The sequence below is a fragment of the Camelus bactrianus genome, chromosome 15 (genome assembly GCF_048773025.1).
Source record: "Camelus bactrianus isolate YW-2024 breed Bactrian camel chromosome 15, ASM4877302v1, whole genome shotgun sequence".
Classification (NCBI taxonomy): Eukaryota; Metazoa; Chordata; class Mammalia; order Artiodactyla; family Camelidae; genus Camelus; species Camelus bactrianus.
The window spans coordinates 53,132,579-53,159,939 of record NC_133553.1 but is presented as its reverse complement, the minus strand read 5'-3'; the positions used below and the strand labels follow the sequence as shown (position 1 = coordinate 53,159,939).

At 34.2% G+C, this 27,361-nt stretch overlaps 2 protein-coding genes across 11 annotated transcripts in view; one reads left to right on the top strand and one right to left on the bottom strand.

Annotated features, from left to right (window-relative positions):
• The window catches only part of CCDC88A (coiled-coil domain containing 88A), a 105,067-nt gene extending 84,207 nt beyond the window's left edge, over positions 1–20,860 (top strand). For 3 of the 10 annotated variants that reach the window (XM_045514357.2, XM_045514356.2, XM_074341155.1), the window contains 9 exons: positions 346–491; positions 3,398–3,490; positions 3,609–3,823; positions 7,164–7,247; positions 8,257–8,460; positions 9,050–9,121; positions 10,089–10,169; positions 12,000–12,259; positions 12,464–14,540. In XM_045514357.2, coding sequence (XP_045370313.1) covers positions 346–491; positions 3,398–3,490; positions 3,609–3,823; positions 7,164–7,247; positions 8,257–8,460; positions 9,050–9,121; positions 10,089–10,169; positions 12,000–12,259; positions 12,464–13,453 — 2,145 coding nt within the window. In that variant the 3' untranslated portion in view covers positions 13,454–14,540. The other 7 variants (XM_010951872.3, XM_045514360.2, XM_074341156.1 and 4 more) reach the window with 5 other exon arrangements.
• A 1,879-nt stretch (positions 20,861–22,739) lies between these two features.
• LOC105066558 (prolyl-tRNA synthetase associated domain-containing protein 1) lies at positions 22,740–24,414 on the bottom strand. Its single transcript, XM_045514339.2, has 2 exons — positions 24,261–24,414; positions 22,740–23,188 (listed from the first exon to the last, which is right to left on the bottom strand). Exons 1-2 carry the CDS (start codon positions 24,342–24,344, stop codon positions 22,763–22,765), a joined length of 510 nt encoding a protein of 169 aa, XP_045370295.2. The 5' UTR covers positions 24,345–24,414; the 3' UTR covers positions 22,740–22,762.
• Positions 24,415–27,361: the final 2,947 nt, after the last annotated feature.

The window sequence follows — 27,361 nt, the reverse complement described above, 5'->3', positions numbered from 1 at the left end:
TTAGCATTTCATAGCTTGCTTAAACAGAAGTCCAGAGATACAAATCTAGCTTTGGGCTCTAAGTTAAAGTTTTGAAGAAAGAAGTGTTTTTGGAACTAGATAATTTATTATGTGTTAAACCCAACGTCTGTGAGAATTAAGAAAATATGTATGTCCAGCACATAATCCAGTATTTTAGCTGTCATTATTACTAAATAATCACTCATGTTCTAATCAAAGTAAAACTATCTAATTGTTCAAATAGCAGAAGACTTAAGTCTTTGTGAAGTTAAGTTGCTAAGTCTTTGTGAAAATGTTAAACGTAAATGTTGATATTTTAAAAAATAAATGTTTGTGTTTAAACAGTTGCTAAGCCAACTTAAAGGAAATTTAGAAGAAGAAAATCGACATCTACTAGATCAAATTCAGACACTAATGCTACAGAACAGAACACTATTGGAGCAGAATATGGAAAGCAAGGATCTTTTTCATGTTGAACAAAGACAGTACATGTAGGTACCAAATAATTTTGCACTCCAAAATATCAGTCATGATTTTATCATTGCTATATCTGGTGGCAGAGTAAACAATGCTAATTTTTCTTAATTTTTGGCATTATTATTTCAAATTACATTTTTTGAATGCTTATGTTCTGGGCATAATAACCAGAAATACTAACATGAAAACACATGAGTCCTGCTCTTAATAAACTATTAATATAAGCAAGAAATACAAGTGTTTGCTATAATGGAGGTATGTATAGGAAGCCATAGAAATACAGCAAATAGAAGGGAAGGAGTATCTTAGGTAGACTTCCTGAAGATGGAAGCTTGAGCTGAGAGTTAAAGGTTCAGTAGGAGTTCACCTGAGGAGTCACACGAAGCCAAGAGAGGAGCAAATGCAAAAATATGGGCATATGATGAAAGTGTATTATTATTATAATATAAGGTCTAAAAATTAATTCTTCTTGCTAGAGCAAAATTGAGGAAGAAGGAGTAGCAGAGAAGTGGCTAAACACTCAGGGGTCACTTTACAAAGGTTTTTCTATGCCATACAAGGATTGCTGAAAAATTTGAGCAGGGAGAAATGTGATCAGATTTGTTGTTGGTTGTTTTTTTTTTTTTTTTTTTTTTTTTTTTAAACACTGATGACATTAGAGTATGCATTGGAGATTCTGAGACTAGAGACAAGGAGTAAGTTTTAAGAAGGTTGTTGCAATACTCTAGTGAAACTAATTCACAAGCAGTGGTAGCTGAGATCAAATACAAGAGAAATGTGAGAGAGAGAATTGACAGGGCTTAATTGTTAGTAAATTGTATCTTTGTTGAGAGTGGAGGAATCTGGTAAAATAAGAGGTTTTGGCCTGGGAAGCTCAGTGGATGACCTTTTATTACACTATGATTCACCTTTACTAAATTCTTCTCTTCCTCTTGTTCCCTAAATGAGAAGCTCTGTCGTATAATAGAAACATGTTGAAATCAGACAGCTCTTAATTTAAATCCCAATTCTTCCAATCACTAGTTATATGACTGTAGGTGAGTTACCTCATTTCTTTGATCTTTGGTTTCTTTTTCTCTAAAACAGAGATACAACACCTACTTCCAGGACTATCCTAAGGAAATGAAATAATGAATAAATGAAATAATATGTGACTTTCAGACATGTACATAATGGTGAACCCCATGGCACATACGAAACCAGGATACACCATACATTTTTTTGAAGTATCAATTTTATTATAAAACCTGGGGCAGGGAACATTATTTTTATATTAATACACAGGAATATCATGATATACCTGTGCAGAAGGTAAAGTTTGCATGAACTTTTAAGGTAAATGTAAAGCTTCAGAGAAGTTTCACATTTGTGGCTGGCCAGTTTGGATCTTCAGTCCTTTCCACGACTACTTGTATGCCTTTACTCTCTGCCATAAGAGGTATTTTAGCTTAAGAAGCAGTGAGTGTTTCTAAAGCTCTTGGCATTTGAGTTTCCTGCTCTTTAAGCAGAGGCATTATCTAGCACTTTATCATGTTAATATTCTGACCCTTGATGAATAATCCATTTCCAAGGTTTCCTTGATTGTATCTATACCATTGGCTTATAAATATTAGTATCTATTCTGACTTTTTGTATTTAAATTTAGAATACCGATTTTATGTGTCAGACTCATTTCTAGCTGAATGCCTCTGTCACATGGTCCTAGCAGGAGTGACAGTGAATGGGTGGTACTGAGAATTTGGTGGTCCCTGATGATATTTAGAGGCCATGTGCTATTTGCACTGTGATACAACTAATGGCAACCTCTATTCACAAAGCATCTTCTTCCATAGAAACTCTCAAATCAGTTCCTCCTGTTTCCCGGCACCCCAATTTCTCTCTCCCATGAATTATACTACCCCATTAGCCTCCTGAATGTTTTCTTTGCCTCCATCCTTTCTGATATATCCTATTCCATTATTGAGTTAAGGTAGTTAAACATAGATTTCATGTCACTTTGTAATGAAACCTTCAGTATTTCTGCTGTTCAGCAAAATCTAAACCTGAAACTTCACTACTTACTCTCAGCTAAACTGTTTAATTTAGCATTCTTATTTTTTCTTTTCAGTGTATCTAATATGGCCTTTTTCTTCATGAGACTTTCTTTGGTCATCCAAGATAGAAATATTTATCCTTTTATAAGTTCCTATGATACTTCCACAGTACTTTTATTTTGGCATCCCTACTATCTTGGATTATAATAGTCATTTATGTATATATCTTCTCTCTCCTACCGTGCTCTTAACAGCTGGGCTACTTCTTACTCATCTTTATATACACCTCATGCACTCCTCATTGTAAATGATCACTAAATGTTTAATAAATAGTATTCTTTAGGATCACAGTTTAGATTCTTTAGATCATTTTACTTTTGTCTGTGATCTTTGATGTTTCCCTATGTAATACATAAAAATGAAACTAACATGTAGTCAAGCTTAGTACATTCATGCATTGCTGGAGACAGGAAATTCTCTACAAATAAATTAAGCCTACATAATTCTACCATAAAGGAAAAAAATCTGTTTGCAGGAAGGTGTGGTTGCAAGATTATTTATTGTTTCTGTAATTATAAACAAACTATCCAGCAATTTAATATCTTGCCTATATAAATTATAATAAATCACTATTCCAAAAAATGACTTGAGATACCAAAGATCCAAGAATAGGGGACTTATCAGTGTTGAATATAATGTTTAATAGCTGAAAAGGATGTTGAGGGAATTCTTTTGTCATGATGAGATTGTAATATGGAAAATTTTCTTCAAACAAATAAATCCTGTTGGAGAATTGAAACTTAGATCACAGTCCCCAAATAATTTAATATCATTCATAACTGTATAAAATATGTTGCATGTCCTAAAATGTAATTTTTATTTTATAGTGATAAGTTAAATGAATTAAGACGACAAAAGGAGAAATTAGAAGAGAAAATTATGGATCAATACAAATTTTATGACCCATCTCCTCCTAGAAGGTACTATTTAACTTTTTTTGTTTGTTTTTATTTTGAAAAAAAATGAAAAACTTCTGATTTTGAGAGGGACTTATATGTTGAATTTTAGACTGATAAGAATTTTTAATTATTTTATTAGGAGAGGCAACTGGATTACTCTAAAAATGAGAAAATTGATAAAATCTAAGAAAGATATTAATCGGGAACGTCAGAAATCTCTAACACTAACACCAACCCGCTCAGACTCCAGTGAAGGATTTCTTCAGCTTCCCCATCAAGATAGTCAAGATAGTTCTTCAGTAGGTTCAAACTCTTTAGAAGATGGCCAGACTCTGGGGACCAAGAAAAGCAGCAGTGAGTGCTTAAACTCTTTAAACATTTGTGATCTCTAGTATTGATTTAGAATCCTTTCTAAAGGTTTCTTTTAAATAACTTCAACAGTTCTTTGGGATAATAGTCTGATGAATGCATTTCTTTTTGACTATATATGACTTTAAAATTCACTGCATACTGCAGTACTGCAAAACTACATGATTTTCTCTATTTTGTGTTTAGATAAATACCATACACAGAAGCACCATCATTTGGCCAGGGAGGTAAAATAGTATAGAAAGAACAGTGAAATGAGAGCCAGAATACCTCTGCCACTTGCTAGTTCTGTTAATATGGGCAACCTTTTACCTTTGCATCATACTTCATAAGGCGATTCTGAGGAGCAACTGAGAAATATTTATAAGAGCTCATTTTCATAGTTATTTATAACTATGAAACTATATAACTATTATAAAAAGGTTTTTATTTTTTATAACAAGGTTTTTATAATAAGGTTTTATTCATACTTTGGTGTCAAATTGGAGCAAAGTTACATTGTAGGAAGCAAAGAAAAATAGGTATGAATTTGAAGAGAATGTTATTCAATTATTTAGAAATAATTGAAGGTTATAAGAGTTATTGAGAGATTGCTTATAAAAGGTTCATTTAAAGTAAAGTAGATGTGGAGATATAAGTCTATGTATAAACTTGTGATTTAATTTTTAAATTACAAATGTAGAAGTATCACGTCATAACGTGCCCTGTACAATTCATACTCTCTTCATTTCATTACTAGTGTGCTTAGCCAAATAGCAAGAGCAAAGTAAAAGCCTAAAGAAATGTATTTTAAGAGAAGGAAAAGAACCCAGTGGTAGGCCTTTTGAAGATATCTGAAAAGTTGACTGATAGCAATGTTCTTATAAAATATGTAAAGAGGATACTTTGAATCCACTCACACTATCACCAGAGTTACTAAATTTAAAAATTACATGTATATATTTATATATGGATATAAATGTATAACTATATTATATATACATATATTTCATTACTATTCTTTTGAAGTAAATAGGCAGAAACAGCTACTACCCAGGGTAGATTCTCCATATGGAAGCTATCAAAACACTTTTTTGTCTTCAGGGGAATTATCTCTGAAAAGACAGTATTTTAGGATATAAGAGATTAGACCTTCATTATAGGCTTTATTTCAGACTGCAACCACAGCACCCTAGAAACTAGAATCCATAAGTAAGCAACCAAAAACATAATACACATAAATGAGTACGTATTCATACATACCTCCATACATATGTGTCTGTGTATTAGTCTCAAGAGAGTGGTTTAATCTTATATATCCACATAAGATTAGTCTTGTCAGCCAAATCTACATGAAACCTCTGAGTATTATAGAGAGATCATCAAGTTTAAAAAGGTGCCAGATGATTCAATTTTATCTGCTACCTTTAGATATAAAATACCTGACACCTTATTAAATGAGAAATGGTAATGGGTATACTTAGTTTTTTTAATTAAAGATATTTCAATTCAGATGTGAGAACATACGTAAGAAAGGCATGACAGTCTTTTCTGAGGTCATCGTGTTTGTTTTAAATACAAATCTGTCATACCTTCATACTCTATGCTAAACATCCAGAGTAAGAATCAGAAAAAAATGAATAGTCTCCTTTCTAGCAGTTGTTCAGTCTTAGAATTTTTAAAATAAACACAAAAGCCAGCAATTCTAACAATCCCTTAATTTCAGTATGGTTTGGGAAGAGAACATTGTATATCTACAAACTAATTGTCATGAGGATCACATTTCACCACTGACAAATGTGAAACTCAAAAATTCTATCCGTTTTGGAAGAGTGTCTGTCTGTCAGTAAAGCAGTCTATGGAAAACAGCTGAAAACAGAAGTATCTAAACAAGACAACATGTGCATGCTGCAACCACTCAGCTTTGTTTTAGCTAAGTGTCCATTTTTACATTGCTTTCAGTTCATTTCTTTTTAATCATTGAAAACAGCCATGTTTACCAAGCTAGATAAGAAATAAAAGCTTAAATGAATCATGACTATTCTTATTAGCAATCAGATAAATAAGTTAAAAAGCTGTATGTCCATTGCATTCTCCTTAATGAATGATACTTGTCAGTTTGTCAAAAGAGCTTTGATTATTTACAAGATGACAGCAAACTCTGAGAAAGAGCATAGTTATTAAGGCTGTATACGATATGCTCTTAAGTCTTTATGCAAGTTATTTCCCTAGATCCTAAAATGTAGGCCAAAAACATGTAACAATTTTTTGTATTAAAATTTTATTAAAATGTAGCTTGAGAATGTTACTGACTCTTGTGAACACCGAATTTTTATGTTTATGACTCCTACTGTAGTTTTAACCCTAATTTTCATTTATAAAATTTTCATGCATAGTGCTACCTTTTATTTTTTTAATAAAGTGACCCACAAAGCCCTTCAAAATATCTAAAAATGTTATAAATACATATTTTTCTGTCTTTTTTTTTTTTTTTTTTTTTGCTTGCTTGCTTGCTTTAGGATACCTCCTTATCTTTTAGGCTTATCAGAGCTTAGTGCTAGCACTTATTACTACTATCAAAATACTCTTTTTTTCCTCTTTCTCGCAGTCAACCTTTTGCAAAATGATATTATCATGATTGCTTATGTCATCTCTTGAAAGACTTCCCTCAGAAGAGTATGTATTTCCATGGTGCTGCTAAATAATGCACGAGAATTCAGTTTAAACCAAGAAGTAATTCCCTGTTTTCTTTATTAAAGTTTAAGAAAATAATGAGAGTTTTTAATGAAGATCATAAAAGTTTTTTTTAGATTGATTTAAATATCCCCTTGGGCACCCTAGTTTTTTGTTGAGGCATTTTACCCTCTTATAGGATGTATATTTTTCTAAATCACTTTTTTCCAAAATAAAGCCTTATAATTTTAAAAAGTTAAAGAAAACAGAGGATTGAAAAGCCGCCTACATTTTCATCATGTATACTCTGTGGTCCACCAAGAGTGGCCCTAATTTTAAAGGTATATCATTACAACTTAATTAGGAAAATTGTTCCTTCTGTAAGTAGTTCTAATCAGTTCTTGTATTTATAGGACTGTCATCAAGCTTTTAAAGTATATGTTCCTCATCATTGTCTTCAGTGCTTTTCCAAGTATTTTAAAGTATCAAAGTACATATTTCATATTTCATTATCACTCAGCAGCACAAGAATTATAGCTTTAGTATAGCATACATAGCTGAAACTCAGACATTCATTTCTGTCCTTAATTTCAACATTTAACTCCCATCTGTTCTTCTCCCTTTTTTCTTTCATTTTTCTGTTTCTGTTTTTCCTCATGCTCTGACATTAAAGTGGTTGCACTGAAAAGACTGCCCTTTTTGAGGAACAGACCGAAGGATAAAGACAAAATGAAGGCCTGCTACCGTCGTTCCATGTGTAAGACTTTATGACAGTTCAGCTTCTTTCAAATGACTACACTGGCTTCCATTACTAATTTTTCACTAACCATTCTCTGGACTGCGCCAATTTTCTTATTTTGCAAAGTGCAGTCTTCCTCTAATACAAGGAGCTGGAAGAATTCTTTTTTTCAAAACTGGCACTGAATTTGCATGATATGTATGTTCACTTATACATATACATGCAGATATTTACTCATACATGTAATATATTTGTAAATTTCTAGTGCTTTCTAAAAGTTGCCAGAAAAAAAAAACTTTAATTTTATATGTCAGAGATTTTTTCCCAAAGAAATTTACTTAAAGAAAATATAACAGAACCTTTAGTATTAGAAATTTATTTCCTCAATGAACTAGGATTAAATAAATAAATAAGTAAATAAATAAATAAAATGGCCTATAACCCTTGAAAATGTTTGTCATTTTTTATATAATAATACTTTTTTTTCTTTTTTAAGTGGAATGGGTAATTACATAATCACATTAAATGTCTGTCACTTTGGATATCCTCTCTTTCAGGTTTTTATTGAATGGTATACTTATTTGATTCATAAAATGAATAATTCCTTCAGTAACCTGCTCTGACCAAGGACTCTTTATCATTTTCAATAGTGATGCTGTAAAGAACTGCTCTCCATCTTACCTTTATTCATTCCATTTTTGTCACCACCAAACCACATTATGAAGGCTTCTAATTATATTGCACATCACTGCTCAAAAGCATGGCAGTGGTACAGAGTAAAATTCCTTTTCCTATCTTTAAAGGGGGTGGAGGTGGGATAAAAGTATTCACCAAAGTTTATCAGCCTTTGGCCTACTCATTTCATTCAGCTGAATGCATGTCATAATTCAAATGACCTTATGGTTATAGTTTTTAATGTTCACTTGCATTAATCCATAAACAAAAATCAGATCATTTATAATTCAAAATGGAAATAAGAGCAGATACATTAACCATGCTGATTCATTTGCTTTCATTTGCATCCCAGCCATGAATGACCTGGTGCAGTCCATGGTCCTAGCAGGAGGACAGTGGACAGGTAGTACTGAGAATTTGGAGGTTCCTGATGATATTTCAACGGGTAAAAGGAGAAAAGAATTGGGAGCTATGGCCTTCTCTACTACAGCCATCAACTTTTCAACTGTCAACTCTTCTACAGGCTTCAGATCCAAGCAGTTGGTTAATAATAAAGGTATAGGCCGTCTGCTATTTGCACTGTGGTGTAACAGGAATTTTAATTTGACTTTCCCATGTGTACTTTTTTGACAGCAACAACCTGAAATAATTATTAAGACAATCTGGATTTGATCTGAGGGAATTTTCAAATCATTTCAGAAATTTAAAACATCATACAAATAACGAAAATCTTTCCTAGATCTTTCATAATAAACAGTTAATGAATGAACACGGCATGGAAAAGTAAACCAAGAAAAGGAGAAAAGGAGAGAGTGATAGAAGCTTTAAAAAAAAAAAAAAACTAAAAACCCTACAACATCAAACAGAGAGAACAATGTAGAACCACCCAGGCTCTTGCTTTGCTCTGCAGGGTCACAGGGAAATTGTTTCAGTGCTTCTGATATTTTCCCTGAGTGAGTCAACTTTCATAAGAGCTACTGTGTTTCTTACTCCTACTTTCAGTTTCTGGTTGAGTCTATCAAATATGTTAAATCAAGATGTATTATACATGATTGAAAAAGAATTTCCATATTCTGCATAAATAAAATTTTATGATTTTTCTTTGTTAAAAAATATTTTTATATCCATTTTGCTATTTTATGTAGATACTACATCCTTTGAAGATGTAAGTCCACAAGGTATTAGTGATGATTCTAGTACGGGATCAAGAGTTCATGGTAAGATATGAACTTTATTTAGAGAGTACATATTACATGCAGAATGAGAATGCTAAGATTCTTGCATTGAACTGGTGAATGTGGCATTGCCAGCAAGCATGTTTTCTCTAACCTGCATCTCATAGCTACCTCTGCCATTTCTTCAAACCTAATACTTCCTTTTGCCTTTTCTAAGGTTATTGCTTCATCTAAATAGTCTCTGTTCTAGTCAGGGTCATTTATAAAGTATGCCTGCACAATGCTTAAAGGTAATTTTGTTGCCATTTTGGTGTCAAGTTAAAGTTATAAGAGAGAAATTTACCATTGATTTAAAAAATATTTACTTTGGTAAATAAAGGATGAACTCTAAGAAACCACATTTTCTGCAGTGTTCAGCATTTCAGATTTTTTAGTTTCTATCTGGAAATCACATCTTACCAAACTAAATTATTAACAAAAAATGGATAACATGTTAAAGGAATTTCATATGTAAGCAAGACTTTAAGAAGTAGGATAGGGCCATCTTAACTGTGCCATTGTTTCCCTTGTATGGATAGGAATACAGGATAGTAACTGTGCAGATGCTCGTATTCCTGCTGTTTGTGGCATCTCTGCAGTGTGCAGGGTTCCTTGTCTGATCTGTTGTAAGTGACCCAATCATTAGCTTTTTATTTTTTCCCTTTTCTTTTTTTGGGGCATGTCATTCTGTTCAACTAAAACAGCCTTGGTATCCATCTAGAAATCCATTTCTAAGTCTAATTATGCACTTTGCCTTCTTTTCTTTGACTCTCAGTTATTGTCTCAGACGTGTCCTGTTCTCAACTTTTTAAATGCCTTTGGTCTCTAATCTATAAGATTCAAATCTTTGTGGGCATGCTCAGTCTGTGAAAGTGCATGATTGCCTCCTCAGAGCATTCTGTGATCAGAATGTAAAGTTGAGTGTCTTCAGCTGGAAGTTTTATCACTGTCTCCTGATTTTTTCATTTAGCTTCAAGACCAGCCAGCCTTGATAGTGGCAGAACATCCACTAGCAATAGCAATAATAATGCTTCACTCCATGAAGTCAAAGGTATGCTGTAGGTGAATTTGTTAATATTTAGCTCCATCCATTTCCAGATTTAAAAGTGGGAGATTGATGGAGTTTCTGGGTTAAAGTATGAAATCCAAATCAACTATGCTTTGGGACATAGTTCCTTGGAATACTTTATACTTTTCACATTGTAATACAAATGTACTTCAATGTATACAGATGTAAAAACAGGAGCAGTCATTTTGGTTTCCATTTTTCATCTTCATAGAAAAAATATTTTTATTGTGGTATTTATATTTCAAGAATATCTGTAGGTCCTTATTTTACTCATGTTTTGTCTTTATCACAAAAATGGTTGTCCTTAATTTTCTCATGATGCATGTACATTGAACTCAAGTGTTTTAGAAATACTTTTAGCTTAATTTATTCACAAAATGAGGGGGAATTTTTTTTTAATTTGAGAAGACAGTTGTTTGTGGGTAAGTATGTGTAACAAGAGCCAAATGGACACCTATAGCTCATATAAAGAATTAGTTCAAGGTAGTTTTTCCCTTAATTTTTTAATATGCATTTCAAGGTGAAGTTTTTCTGTATATATCAGGAAGCATTGACTAATACTTTTTTCCTTAAAGGTATACTGCCTACTCAGATTCTGAAATTGTTAAATAGATTATAAAAGTTTGTTAAAGTAGTTATTCTCTACAGTCCAGAATTGTTAATGAGTGCATTTATTCTCTAGCTTTTAGTGTTATAAAATCATTTTGTGTCAGTTGTAATTTTATTTTATAACTAAAGCTATGACTTTGTTGCAGTGATCTGAAAAATCTGATTTCAAGGAGGGATTATTTTCTCATTTTTATAATCATGTTCTTTTATCCTATGGAAAAATACAGTCTGAAAATAATAAGTCTTTTCTGATTTGAAAATTAAAAATTTTTTTTTATAAAATGTGCTATAGCTCATGCCAAAATCTTTCATGACCCGCTTTATTCTCTGTGATCAGGGAACCATGGAAAGTTGCATTTTCTTTCTTCATGCTGTACCTATACCATTTGCTCTTGATCAAAATAAATAAATTGCACTCTTAAGGAAGTATAAACTTTAGGGGGCTTTTTTCCAAAGGTAATCATTTGTATTCTGTACAGTTGCTCAACCTCAACTGAGTCTTTTAAGGCTGTATAGCCACCATACCAACCGTGGAAAGCAGGGAGAATCAGATGATTCAGACATTAAATAAATAATAAAATGCTACATATCTGATTTTTTATTTTTACTGGAATTTTCTAAGTAATTAAATTATGTCTCCATTTGACTTTCCTTAGATGCCTGCTCTTTAAACAAAAATATGTATTTCTTTAGAGTTGTTCATTTAGGATGAACAGAGAAGCCTTTAAGTAGGAATAAAGACCTCATAGGAAGTCAAAGAATTAGAATTTTTGGCACTCAGAAGAGTTTTTGGTTTAAGATTCTTAATTTAAAATTTATATCATGCTTTGTTCTAAACTGTAAAGTGTTTTACAGTTATTTGAACCTGAATTTTTTAAATATATTATTCACTTATTTATTTATTTACTCATCAAATACATTGTGTGCTTGCTTTGTATGTTTAGGCTGTGGCTATGGTGGTGAAAGCATATCTTTGCCGTCATGGAGCTTATTATATTTGTCAATTTGACAAATAAGGAAGCAGGCTATGGTAGACAGTTGTTAGACTGATGAAAGATTAACATGGGTTACTAAGCGTTTCTAAATAAAGTTTTGAAAGTCAGTTTGGCTATTCATAAAAATCCAGTCAACAAATATCAATACTTACACAATTTTAATTTTATTTCTATTATTGAACTCTTAACACATCATTTACTCCAAAAGCAGGTGCAGTTAATATCCAAAGCAGGCCACAAAGCCACAGCAGTGGAGAATTTAGCCTGCTTCATGAGCATGAGGCTTGGTCCAGCAGTGGTAGCAGTCCAATCCAGTACTTGAAAAGACAAGCCAGATCAAGTCCATTGCTCCAGCACAAGACAGTAGAGAGTCGTGCACATCACAAGATCAAAACTGGCTCCCCTGGAAGTGAAGTTGTTACTCTACAACAGTTTTTGGAAGAAAGCAACAAGCTTACCTCAATACAGGTTAGTTTCATACATGGTGACCTTAATTGAGACTGACACTACAAGTTAAATTTCTATGGTTGAACTTCAGAGAGCTTTTTTTTTTTTTGAGTTAAGGAGTGTTTAGAGACACTAGCAATTTTTTATTGTACCATCTTATATATCAGGAAAATAAAAGCACAGCTGTATTTGTTAATCTGCTGCTTTTTTTTTTTTTTTAAACAGATAAAGCCCTCAAGTCAAGAGAATCTTTTAGATGAAGTAATGAAAAGCTTGTCTGTCTCTTCTGACTTTTTGGGAAAAAACAAACCAGTTAGCTGTGGTCTGGCCAGGTCAGTAAGTGGAAAAACCCCAGGAGACTTCTATGATAGACGGACAACTAAGCCTGAACAATTTGTGAGACCTGGTCCTCAAAAGACTGAAGATACCTTTTTCATTAGTTCTTCAGGAAAATCTACACTAGGCACTCAAGGAAAGATAAAATTAGTAAAAGAAACTTCTCTTTCACGACAATCAAAAGATAGTAATCCTTATGCCACTTTACCTCGTGCAAGCAGTGTGATCTCTACTGCTGAAGGAACTACTCGAAGGACAAGCATCCATGATTTTTTGAGCAAGGACAGCAGACTACCTATGTCAGCTGATCCACCACCAGCTACTGCTGATAGCAACATCACTGCAGCATCTAGTGAGTACCGTTTACACCAGTGGTCCTCTCCTGCACTTCACAGTCCAACATATGCTGTGGGTTCTCAAGCACAAAATGATTCAGACAAGCCCGAGTCTCTGTATGTGCAGGCTAGAAACTCAAAAACAGGAAAGTCACATTTTCTAAACCAAACTTTTGCCACTATTAAGATTTCTAAGGATATATTTGGAGTATCTGCTAAAGATAGCATAGAGTCCTTTACTATGGCTCATCCATCTCAGCCATTTTTATCCCTGAATACAGAATTAGTTAGTAACATAAGTGGGTTACCTCCCAGGCCAGTCACCAGAGTAACTGACCAGGCTTCAGCCTCTTTGAATAAAGTTGCACAGAAAGATAATGAACAGTTTTTTGGTAATCAGAATCATAGTAACAGTAACTCACAGTCTTCTGTAGATAGCAGTAATCTTACCACTCCTGCATGCCTCTATCCAGATGACACAGAAGCTGCATTGTTGGTTTCTGAGGATAATCAAACTGTTTGGTATGAATATGGTTGTGTGTGATCAAAACTGCACAGTGATGATGTCATTTGATATGCATTATGCTTCTCTAATCTGATTCGAAAAGCTGCTGTTGAAAACTTATCATTTAGCTAGGTTTATATTTTTATTTTTAAACTGTGGCATAATGTTCAAGTGTACATTATGGCATGTATATAAATGTGATTGTGTAACCACAACAAAGTTTGCATGAAATATTAATTGCATTGTACATTTTCTGCATGACTTTAAAAACCTTAACAATAATGCTTCTCTTTGACACTTCTTGTCATCTAGTAAGAGAACATTACTTTGATATCTAGAAGCATGTTAAAATGGTTGCATGCTATAATCACCAAGGAGACATTTCCATGACATATTTACTTTGTTACTTCCAAAAAACAATGCTCATTTTCTCCCTCCCTCTCTTTTGCTCCCCTTTCCTGCTCTCCCTCCCTCTCCTCCTCTCCTTTCTTTTTTTCCCAGAATGTGCACTTCATATTGCACATGTACAGTGATAGTAAGGAAAATATTTTTAAAAGATGTCATTTTCTTTTGCCATTTAATTATACCTTCTGCCCTGTTTTCTTTTCAAAGAAATAGTTAATAATTCAACACTTTATGTAGCAAATATTAACTACTGCCCATATTTATAAAATTGTTGAGATTTAAAGCTTTGTTAATATTCATATATTTAGTGTAATTCTTTTTTATAAAAAGAAACATCAAATTTAAATGTGACTGACACAGTGACTAGGAGCATTTGTATTCTATTTCTTCTCTGCACTTTTCTTCATCTGATAAATATAAGAGCTCAAGTACTATCTTTTCTTCAAGATTACTTTTTTACTTGGAATCAGTTAATAGTTTTTTCAGTTCTTCTTTTATATAGAGCCAAAGAGAAATAAAGCAAATCATACTCAATGTGTTGGAAATTTGCATTTTTACTTCTGTTCAAAAAGGGTAGAAAGTTTACAAAGTGGTGAAGACGGTTACTTACATAATTCTGTAATTCATTTATTATTATTATTATTATACATGTCTGTCCTTAAAACAATTTTCTGAAATGAGTACACTGAGCTAAAATAAAATGTAAAATTAGTATTTGTAACCATTTAAACAAACAAGTATGTTTTTAGTAGAACAGATTTTAGAACTAAGAATAAATGTAAACTCTTAGCTAGAAAATAATTATAAAAGATAGAGAAAATATTTGCTAACTCTGACTCATGTCATAAACTTTAAAATTATCTTGCTGTGGTCACAGAATCAGTTAACTTTGAATCTCTAACTCCCAGAATAAAACAAACAAAAAAAACAAACCCATAACCCTAATTCACTTTCTTCCAGAGAAGTATAGCTTAGCTCTGTCTCTGGAATGTTTTTACCATCTTTTTTTTTCATTGCATCTATTTTTTTCTTTTTCTTTTTTTTTTTTCTTAGTTTAAGTATAGTCAATTATAATGTGCCAATCTCCAGTTTTTGCCATCTTGATTCAGCCTAAATGTTACTGACAGTAACTCAGACTGGCATCTAGAAGAAATGATTTGAAATGTTAACTTTACACACGGGGAGGAAATTGTTATTTTATACATGTTGTTATGCTAAATTATTATTGTTATTAATTGGGCTAAAGAAAACAAAATGTACAGAGAAATCTTTGCTCAATGCAATTTATAGCCATAGTAAATTAAGCTATCCTCTTGTACTTATACAAGAGGGCTAGGCCTGTTCCATTTATTTCTTTGACCCTACTTTTTTTTCTCATAGCCAGCTCTTACTAAAAATGGTTCTAGTGCAGGTAATCAAATGAACACAATCAGAAATTTTTCATATTTTTTAGTACCACCTTAATACATCTTATACATGAATATATGAATACATCAGTCTATTTTATTGTTAGTTGTTTTCGTTAGTCCTAACATTTCAAATGTTTTTGGGAAGCCTTTTCTTTTTTCAAAACTTAATGGTAAATATAGGTGGGATTGGATGGGGCCATATGTGATACAGATGTAATAATTTTTTTCCACATTGAGTCAAGGATTATTTCACAACCATTTCAACCTTTTAGATGTTATAAATCTAGCCTTAAGCTTTAAATTTAAAATATTAACTTTATGCAAAATGTGTTGAGAAATCATATGCTATTATAGCAAAAACTGTGATTATTTTACAAATAGACCTATAGGAAAGAAGTATTTTTAACTCAAGTGGCTATAGTTATACATACAGCATGTTTGCAAAAAGAACTTAATACTGTGCATGTAAGACAGATAGATACATACCATGTCCACGTGTCTTAAAGACTGGCTGAGAAGACTTAGACTTCCTCCATAAACTGTCACTAGCTGTGGAGTCATAACATTTACCCAAACACTAGTTTCTTTCCTATGTTTCTTGATAGAACTTGGGATCCATTAGCAGTAGGAAGAATCTTATAAGTCATATAGCACCAGCATTTCCCAAACTGTAAAAAAATCAACGTAATATTTTCTATAAATGAAATCTTACAAAGATGCCCTGATTTTAAAAAAAAATTTTTTTTTTTTGAGATAAAAGTGAAGCAACTCTGACTCAGTTGAGCAGCTGCACTTTTTTCCTCTAAGATATCTCCATAAATATCCCACGGCTTTGTATCGTATTACAGGCATACCTCGTTTATTGCATCTTGCTTTATTGTACTTCGCTTAAAGTTTGTGGCAACCCTGTATCAAGCAAGTCTGTCTGTCAGTGCAATTTTCCCAGCAGCATTTGCTCACTTCGTGTTTGTCACATTTTGGTAATTCTCAAAATGTTTCAGACATTCTCATTATATTTGTTATGGTGATTAGTGATCTTTGATGTTAGTATTGCAAAAAGATTGACTCACTGAAGGGCTCAGATGATGGTTAGTACTTCTTAGCATTAAGTATTTTTACTTAAGATATGTACTTGTTTTTAGACATAATGCTATTGCACACTTAATAGACTGTAGTGGGAACATAATTTTTATATGCACTGGGATACTTCAAATTCATGTGACTCACTTTATTGCAATATTCACTTTATTGCAGTGCTCTAAAACCAAACCTGCAGTATCTCCGAGGTATGCCTGTATTAGTACCCTAATTTTAGATGAAATTGAATAGCTTTCATATTCCTGGTTTAGGTTTCTAGAAATTATACCCTTATTATTTGTGATATTGTAAATTACTTTTGTTCTGCATCGAGTCCCCTTTGATCAAAGCAGTTTTTGCTATTACAGTTTAAGTAGGTATCTTACTTGGCTATAAAATCTCCAGCCCTGGTTTTCTTAGTAACTAATACAAATATTTCATTGTGGGTGTTTCTGCAGGCGCATGCAAGGTTATTTTTTACTTTAAAACTAGATGTGACCAATTAGTAAATAAACATAGTAAGTAAACCTATCTGACACTGAAAGGGCATAAATATATTATTTATAGCTTTTAAAATATAAGAATCAGTCTTTAAGTAATGAGATTCTGTCAGATTAGTAACATTTCAAGAGTTAGATTCCTTCTCTTTGCCCTACTGAGTAAGAGCTCTTTGGTTTCTTATCTTCATGAATTGTGTTATGTTTAACCTTTGATTAAATAACATGAAATGCTTTTCTCCTGCAGATGTGGACAAAGTACAAGAAAGCAGAAATTCAAAAAGCAGGTCTAGGGAGCAACAAAGCTCCTAATTCTATTACCCACTACATGACAAGTGGGCCAAGTGGTGAGTTTCTTGCTTAAAATGTAAATGAGATTAGTCTCATTTATACAAACTAACTGCATTAAGTATAAGAACAAGTGCACATTGCATTAACAGATGTAAATATTGCTTGCTTAATTCATGACTTTGTCTTACTTACTAGTCAAGATTAGTTGATTCCCAAAAGTTTTTGCCTGTCAGTGCAGGAAACCAACCTTTAAAAATTATTTTTTTCCCCTCAAGTTCAATTTTATTTTACTAATGAATGTTGTAGAAATTGCTTTTTCAGTTTGAAGTCTGTTTTTGTGGTAGGAATACAACTTCTGCAGTGTTCTTGATAATTAAGAATAAACTAAATGCCTTTTCTGTGAAGAGCCACTTAAAAATTGTCTCTGACTTTCTGTCACTTTCTTATTCCTATAGAAATATCTGGTGCATGCTGTTCTTTTAGTGGCTGCTCTGTATTTTATATCTGTCTTATCTTCATGCTTTTCTTATATTTTCTTTCTTCTTTCTACCTTCCAACTAAATACAGAGAGAAAAGTATCCTTCAGTTTCTCAGTATGAAGCCTTTATTTCTGAAGTAACAAGACACCCAACTATAGGAATCATTTTTTAAAAATCTATAAGGAGACTTTAAACAATCCTTCGTGACTAGAGCAGGCAACAAATACAAACCTTCATTCCTTCCTTGAATCAAGGAGCACTACTGGAGTCAACTGCCAAAATTTTTAGAAGGTTTTGTGACTTACTATACATTTTACTGTTAAGCTCCACTGAATAAAGGATGTTCTCTCGCTAAGGACCAAGTGTTTTAAAGTTTCAAGAAGTACTCCAAGAACAGTCTACTTCTTTACTTATTTGTTTATGAATTCATCCATGTTTGCTTAATGCTTCTGCTAAGTATTAGCCAAAATCTAGCCATTTATATTTAGTTGTGTAAATTTAAATTAAATGCTGTAGTATGTTGTGGAATGTACTATATGTCAAGATACGGAGAACATTGTTTTGGCATGTCAGAGCCTTATTTGGTTAGTAGACTGCATGTGTTGATATTCTTTTTTTTTTAAGCCAATTATTTTGATGTATTGCAAAAGAAATTTACTTTATGAGATAACTGAAAAATCCATAGTGAGATAGGAGTTATAAAAAATTTACAGTAATATTAATCTTTCCATATTCCCCATTAAGCAACACTAAGCAATTCACACTGGATCCAAGGTAATTAAAGTGTTTTTCTGAAACATTTTTTAGTAAGGTGGTTTTCTAGCAAATGGCATTCCCAAGATAAAGCTGTTGGGTTTTAACTCATTTCCCTTCTTTAGTATTGGGTTATGTATGTGTGTTTGTTTTTTTAACTTGAGAGCTGACTGTTGCTTAAGAAGTTTTCTTATGGCAAAAATACTGTAAATAATTTAGTATGATCTGCATTTTGCCAGGAACTCATTTATTAGTAAGGTTATCACTTATTAATAAGAACTTTTCTGTTTTTGTCCTTTATAATATTACATTAAAGTTGGTAACTGTTACTAGTACTTTTCAAATATTTGTATGCATTTGTTACCTTAAACATTTGAAAGAAGCACAAAAAAGTAAATTTAGTTAACCCAGGGAAACATCCCATTTTTTTGTAGTTCCAATTTTGTATCACAGTTTTATTTTCTTATGAAATCAAAAAAATGCATTGATACTATAATATTTAATGCAAGTTCATTATCTGACATAAATATCAGAATAATCTTAAAGGTCTGAAATGAGAAAGATACTGACTTTTTTATTTTAATTAACAGTATACTTCTTAGGCTCTCATTACCAGCTCTAAAAACCTTTTTGGAATAATCCCATAGTGTGTCATTTCTGAACTGTGTGTTTCATCACTAACTTAGTAGCCACGAGAAATGTCTCCCTTTCTCTTCCCACACCTTTCTGTCTTTCTCTTTTTGGTAGTCCATTAACAGTGTTATATTCATAGTCTACTTCCACAAAGACCATTAATGAAAAGAAATACAGCATGTATAATTGAAAAGAAACTGAAGTGAAAGTTAGAGAACCGGGACTTAATTAATGCCACCATTAACTTAGGTTTTGCCACCTAATAATGTTGTAAAGTTAAATCACTTTTAAACCCTTGGATGAAAGGTGCTATATAAATGTAAATACAAAGGATTCTTACAAAATACAAATATTGCACAACAGACATATTTAAAACCTATTCTCTAGACTTTGAAACATCTTTCTCCATCATGACTCCCTAGATTCAAGTATCAGATTGATAATGGGCATTGTGGCAGTCTAGAGACACTTGCATGTAAAAAATGTAAATTCATTTCTAGGTGAATAAATTGAAAGTAAATATAGAAATTATGTTTTAGGCAAATACAGTAAGTGGGTAACTTAGAGTTTTATTAACTAGCATCTAATTTGCACAACTAGGACACATCCCAGGACATTTACTGTAAGTTAAAATTTAATGCGCAGAAGGTGGCCCATTGAGGGGAATGATATCACAGCTTGACCTCTCCAGGACAGTAATATCCTATAATAGAGAAACTGCTGACTGAAGCAGCACATTATTGCTTCAAGCAGAAAATGCTTAAGGGCAGCCTATAAAGTACTGAATCTGAGTAGGCTGTCCCTGAGAAAATACAGCAAGACAACCATGGAAACATTTGAGATGGCAAAAGTAGGAATATTCTTAATTATATTCATTGCCTTTTTCATACCATTTCAAGAAAGGACTAGATAACCACATGAATATTTGACTTTCTCCAAAAGATACTGTCAGAAGCAAAATTTGTACGAAGTCACACATTTCCCTTATATAAACGACTTCTGCCAAACATAGTATATACCCAACTAGAAAATAACTGGGGCCACTTTCCTGACTGGGGCCTGACATGCTTTTAATTAAATGGCTCTATTCTAAATCAATACCTAAACCCCTAGGAAATTGAAGAATTTAAATACAGGGTAATAGCGTCAACCCAGACCTCCAATAAAGTGCTTCGGATCTGGCAATGTGGAAATGTATGGTCTAAGCTTTTGAACTGGTGGTTACCAAAGAGTTCACAAACAGGTTTGTATGTAGCACCTTTCATGCGAGGCATGGTAAGAGCCTTTTTAAAAATCACTGTGCATATTACAGAATTGCAGCCACCTCACAAATGAAGTATTACAGGCTGCACTGTCTTAACAGTTTTATGTCAGGAAGTGAAAAAGGATACTGTACCAAATCTGGAGTTACAATGAGGAGTAATAATGTATGCTAAATGACTTGTATTTTAAGTTACTTTTGAGAAAATTGGTGAATTTTTGTGTTTTCTTTTCTGCTACACTTAGTCCTGAGATGTATTTTTTCTTTAAGCCTTGAATGAATAATACAAAAGGACCCATTTTATAATATAAACCTTGATGTACATGTTGAGACATTTGGACAACAATGAAAATGCCTTAAAAGGAATGTGTATGGATAAAGCTGCACTTATAACACCCTTTAACAAAATCTGGTTTTAAATTGTCTTTTTCTTTTCTACTAAGGGTTCTCTCTTTCAATATTTGCCATTGTACTTAAAGCTGTTATTAAATACCAAATCAAATAATATAAAAGCTGTAACATTTCCTTTAAAAGTAATGCTACTGAGAGATTTGGAGTTGATGGCAAAATGTTTATTACTTGGCTATACGTAATATAAGCAACATTTCATAACAGAAAAATCCAGTTCATAACAAAATAGACACCATTGGTTGATTTGTCTTTTTTAAAACATTCATTATTTTCATTTTAGTTTTTAACTTTATTTCTCCTAAAAAAATTAAGCTGGTTTAATATTCACTTGTCAAACTGATATAAAAAGAAAGAAAACAAAGAGGGGGTATTTATAGCAAGTGGCTAGCAATCACAACATATATTTTAGTCAAGTATTATTCTCTTTCCCGTTGTCCTAGAAAACCTATTTTCAGAAATAACTCATAATCTTATTTAGATGATTCTGTTCTAATCATTTTAGGATGAGTATTGGAGGTTTTGGAAAGAAAAAGAGTCGGGGAACCTATCAGTTTTCTCAATCCCAAAATATGTTTAAATACAGTAATAGATTGTACAGATCAGTCTCTCATTTTGATTTGTAGACTTTGGGAGGCAGACTGTTAAGAGATGGCATCCAGCCTCGTGTCCTTGGGCAGGTTGGACCTTCTGGGCCTATTTTCACCATAATATGAGGAAGGTAGTTAGACCAGTTATCTGAGGTCCTCAGTGTCTTTGATTCTATTCATTAAGCCTTCATTTTATGTGCAAAGCAACCTAAAATTTCATCTTAGAGATACAGTACTGAGTAGGTAAAAACTAACATGGCACCTCAGAACAAGGTTATCATTTATGGAGAATATTTCTAACTCATCTCTTAAAACCACTCTATATTTTATGAAAATTCTGCCATGAGCAGACTTGCAGTTTTTAATCATATATATCCAAAAATGACAAGTTTTTACTTTTATTTTGCCTTTCAGTAACACAAATTGGTACAAATTAAGTACAGTATCTCTACCGGATGCAAATTATTTTTTGAGTGTTCAACTTTAGGAAAATAATGGTTATTTCACAGATAATCCCATTTGATTGTACTGGAGGAAATGAGAATTTTCTTGAAAACTCAGCTATTTTTTGTAGCTTAGTCTAGTCAGACCCTCAACTAGGGTTTTGTTTAAGTGAGGTGAAAAAATATGTCAATTTTCCTCATTCTGTTTTTGAACTACCTTCTATATGGCAATGACAATACATAATCCCGGGTTTTTATACTGTTTAAGACTCCATAGTTGAAAGGGGATGAGAAAAATTTAATATAGCCTAGAGGACAGAAGAAACTTTTTCAAGTGTGTTTACATGTCTACCCTCTAAACAAAAAAGACTAAGGAAATCCTTCTTAATAGCCTATGCATATTCTGCTGAGTTTTAAATTGTAACTTCATCAGTATAATGATTATGACATAACATTTTCCATCTCTATTTGAATGTTTTTCTAGATTAAAATTTTCTAAAAATATAATTTAATAAAAGCCAATTAGCTTATTTTTCACTGAAAAAAAAAAATCACTGGTTTAAAAACAAACAGTAATAGGAAGGATTTACCCTTGCCCTCATGTTTGTTTTCATTATCTTGCTGGGGAGTTTTTACTCCTTAATCCTCATTCCCCAAAGATAATCACTATCAACAACTTAATATATTCCCATATTCCTCTAGATTTTTTGCCCTGTATGTACACTATCATATGTATAATTTTATATATGCTGTTTTTGCAACTTGTTTTTTTAAGTATTATAAACACCTTACATAAGATGTAAGATAGATAGTTAACCAATCTTAGTTTTGATGTTAATTTATTCTTAATTGTTGAAGGCATTCCTGTAATGAGTAATTATCATGGGGGTTGGTAGGGTGGAATCTCAGTTGACTAAAGCTATTACCTTAATGCATCTTTCTAAAAACAGCTCCTTTAAGATGCAATATTCTTCCTAAAATCATTTTAGGTAGTTACCAAACCAAGGTGTTACATGTATCTTACCACTTTTTTTGCTTTTTATAAATTACAAGTAAGAAAAACAACTTTCAGAAATAAATGTATTCTAAACATCAGTTAGTTTTAATCAAAATTTAGTATTATGGGATCATGTCCTGTCTTCTTCACAAATGTGAGAAAGTCTTCAGGGCTCAATCCCATGGTCGCAGCATTAGTCATTGGATGAAAGTACACCTTTTCATGTCCACCGTCCAAAAAAGCAGAATCCAAAACAAATTTCACATCTCCATCATCACAGAAGAGTGCCAGCGGTGTGGCACAACCTTGGCCAACTTTTAGTTTTTCTAGCATGGCTGTTTCATCAGCAAACCGCAGATTTCCACTCCCAACACCTAACTGCTTGGCAAGATCATTCAAATTAATTTGTCTATCATGAAGAACTGTCACCAGCCAATAGCCTTTTTTCTTTTTGTCTTTAAGAAATAAGTTCTTACTGTGTGCTCCTTTCAAATGTTGGATATGAGGCATCATTTCTTCAACTGTAAACACCTGTAAAATATGAGAAAATTTGAAATAATACCCATGTACATACACACTGCACGCACACACACATGTATTTTGCTTGCTGTGTGAAAACAGCATGGTAGTACTCAGTGCCCCAAATTTTAGTGGTAGAGACCATTCCCAACCCACTGCTACAACCCTATCTCATCTCAGAACCTCAAGTAGTTTCTCTTAGGCCAGTTCTCTATTCCAATGTGCTGGCCAAGCCCTCACATTCCTAAAATGCTTTGTTTTTCCTTGAAACTTTTGGTAAGGTTCATAGCAGCCCAGACTCCTTTTCCTTGGCATTACACATTACATCCAGACCATGTGACAACCTCCACTCTATAAACAGATAACCAGTAGGATGAGAGGGCAGGGGATGAGACCCTGGACTACTGTATAAAAAACATCAGAAAAGGTGCCATATGCACAGTAGAAAAGGAGTGTGGACTGGGGGTAAGTGGGGGAGACAGGAAATGATAGTTTTTATGTATTTCTCTACCCTCTTAAGGTCACCTCTATATTTAGCTAATAATCATTAGCTAATACCCAAGCCTTGGGCAAAAAATTTTGTCCCTGAACCACTCAGGTTACAACATATTGGCCACATGAGACATTGCAGAAAATCTTCCCGTCAATGCACCAAACCAAGTTAAAATAATACCAAACTTTCTAATCTTGCTGTCCCGTATGCACGACGCCTGATAACATCGTAGCCACTGCAGACACGGCTTACTGCTTGGCAACTTTACAAATAAAGTGGATACACTGACCGACATCCCACACCAGCTTAAGATGCACAAGTTCTCGATATGTTGCACCAGGTCTTAACATAAAATATCCAAGTCACTCCAAAAGTAAAACGAGTTTTTTTCACTATTACATCAGAGTCCCAAGTGGAGAGGCCTTTCGTGCTGCGTTCAGGGCCCTTTCGTACTCTGGATCCCGGGAATTGCCTTAGAACAACGTTTCTGCGGTACATTACCCCTGAGACATCTGTCTTGGCGGCTTCGCCCGACAGACGCTGCAGCAGAGCCCAACCCTTCCCGGGGCTGTCCCAGGGGAAGCGCCTCACCTCCGGGTGCTCCACGACCTCCGTGCGGATGGCCAGGGCGCTGAGCCGCTGCTCCAGCGCCGCCCGCAACTCGCCGCCCGCCATGCTGCCGTCGTGGCTGTGCCGAGAGACCGGGCAGAGGAACTGGGCGTGGCCTCCCGCCGCCTGGGCGTCGGCCGGCCGAGACGGAAGTGCCTGCAGGAACTAGGGGCGGTGCCGGAAGACCCCGACTGGAGACTTCCGGGGACGGGGCCGCGCCGGCTTTGCTAACCTCGGTGGATCGTTTGTGGAAGTCGCCTGTGTCCGCAGGGACGGCCTTGTCAGACCTGCAGGGTTCCTTCCCCGGCGGCCCATAAGAGGGAGGTGCCTGCAGTCTCACAGTCCTTTCTAGCCCAGCTTCAGGTTTCCTAGATACAGCAAATCTTCCAGGTAAATAGATTCAGAGCCACCTGATAACTCAGCTTAAGGAGTGTTGGGGGAGTAATCGATTGTATGTCATCATGGGTTGCCCCGGGAGGTGGACCAAGGCAGTCAGAGGCTCCTCACTCCTTCTGTCCTTAGAATGTACTTTCCGCCTGCTGTTCCTGTGCTGGGAGCTACTTGAAGGATGCAGCCTAGAGAGAGTAATGTGTTATTGAAACCACCTGGACGTTTAGGTGACTGAAACCAGTCCACCCCCTCCGCACCACCCTCCACCCCCGCCCAGATAGACTCTTAAGATTCTAATAGATGAACACCCTAGACAAACCACGTGTGTAAGTTCCCTTGCTTATTGAACCTGCCACCTACCAATCTGGAATGGTTTGCCTCTTCCGTCTTACCATGCCCTCCGTGTGTGGGTGTGTTGGGGGTGGGGAAGGGGGGTTCACCTGGGGAACTCCCTGAGGTTGTGAACCAACGGGGAGAGTGGAGGGGGTCCAAATCCCTATCCTTTTAAATAGCTGTGGCACCCACAACTCACCTTTTTGAGAGGCACTTTGCCTACCCCTTGGTGGGATGTTTTCCTCATTTCCTACAAAACCCTCCCCACCCTTGAATGAGGCCTGAAATTCCACATTAGAGTTTCACTTACGAATTTAGCAACTTGCTCAGGTCACATCTTTAGCGGTTGGTGAGATGGTCCCTTAAAATGATACCAATTGAAATGCTTCAGTAGTTTTCAAGTTTGTGTGTTAGACTCATTAAAAAGATTTCCAGGACAGAGGTTTCCTTTCAGTCATTCAGCAACACTGATTACACGTTTGTGGTAGGCCTTGGGGAGACAAACAAAAAAGGGAAGGGGGCATGAATCAGGAGGCCAGACTATGGGAGGGAGATAACTGGACCTAAATTCAAGTCTGTTTGATTCCAAGGCCATCTCTTAACCGCCGCCATAATTGAAGAAGTTGAATTAAAGATCATTAGGGTCCCAACCAGCTTTGAGATTTTGCCTTTTTTAACATAATGAATATAATCATTTTTAACTTAAATTTGGTATTAATCTATACTACATGATATATGGTAAATATCTGTGTTTCTTTTAGTATTGCAGCTGCTACCAAAACAATTCTCCATGTGGGAAACCGTAAGAGTAATAATCTTGTATATTTCTAGTGGGAAACATAGCATTAATCTCCAGTAACCTCTATACCAATAAAGAAATTTGCATTGAATTTTCATCAGCAATGATAAAACTGGTTCTATCTATGTAGGTATGGCACTTTTAGACAACAGAAACTTTCAAAGTCATTAAAAAGAATAAGGGGGTGGGGTGGGTATAGCTCAGTGGAAAAGCGTATGCGCAAGGTCCTAGTTTCAATTCCCAGTACCTCCACCAAAACAAGAAAAAAAGAATGATATGGATCTATGTTCATCAGCATGGAAGATGTCCATTATGTATTGTAGCAATAACAAGCAGCTTTTATAGCATTAATCTCATTTATATAAAATTATACGTATTTATACAGAGATAAATGAAATGATGTTCACCAAAAAAATAAAAGGTGTTTACCTTCAGAGAGGTGGGACCTAGGATTTGAATCACTGTATTTTTTTAATAAAGTTTTAATTTTGAAATACATTTAGATCACAGAAATGTTGCAAAGATAGTGGAGAATTCCCAAATGTCCTTCACTTAGTTTCCTCTGATGTTAACATGTTAGATTCTTATGTTTGTGAAAATTAAGAAACTAACACTGGGGTATTACGGTTAACTAAACTACAAACTTTATTCAGATTTCACCAGTTTTTCGACTAATGTGCTTTTCTGTTCCAGGATTCTATACAGGATCCTATGTTGCATTCCATCATCACATTTCCTTCTATCTTCTGATCTGTGATAGTTTCTCTGTCTTTTCTTTTCTTTTTTTTTTTTATATCCTTGACACTTTTGAAGAGTTCTTTTTTTTTAACTTTTTTTTATCGAGTTACAGTCATTTTACAATGTTGTGTCAAATTCCAGTGTAGAGCACAATTTTTCAGTTATACATGAACATACATATATTTATTGTCACATTTTTTTTCGCTGTGAGCTACCACAAGAGTTTTGAAGAGTTCTGCTCAGATGTTTTGAATAATGTTCTTTAACTTGGGTTTGTCTGATGTTTTCGCCATGATTAGAGTAGGGTTTTGGGTTTGGGGGATGAATATTATAGGGATGAAATGCCCTCATCACATCATTTCAGGGGATACATGATATCAACATGACATTGCTGGTGACATTCAGCTTGATCAGTTGGTTAAGGTGGTATCTGCCAGGTTTCTCCACTGTGAAGTTACTATTTTTCCCTTTCCATATTCTGTTCTTTGGAAGCAAGTCACTAAGTTCCAGCCCACACTCAAGGGAAGGGAAATTAAGCTTTACCCCCTACTAGAGGTTATACACATATATCTATGGAATTCTTCTGTAAGGAGAATTTGTTCCTTCTCGCTATTTAAGTACAGACACATGTATACTTATTTGGTATTTTGGGTTATAACTAATACTATGTTGTTTTGTTGCTCTACTGTTTCCAGCTTTGGCTTTTCCTGGTGGGTGCCTGTTCCTTTAACTGCCCTCAGCTTTTTTTTTTTTTTTTAAGCTACTTTATATATTTTGGGGTATTACTTAAATTTTCTACATTAGCATCTATTATCTTCATGAA

Coding starts and splice junctions, on each gene's coding strand:
- LOC105066558 (XM_045514339.2), bottom strand. CDS start 24,344: ATGGCGGGCGGCGAGTTGCGGGCGGCGCTGGAGCAGCGGCTCAGCGCC. Junction 23,189..24,260: donor AGGTCGTGGAGCACCCGGAG/GTGAGGCGCTTC, acceptor CATATTTTACAG/GTGTTTACAGTTGAAGAAAT.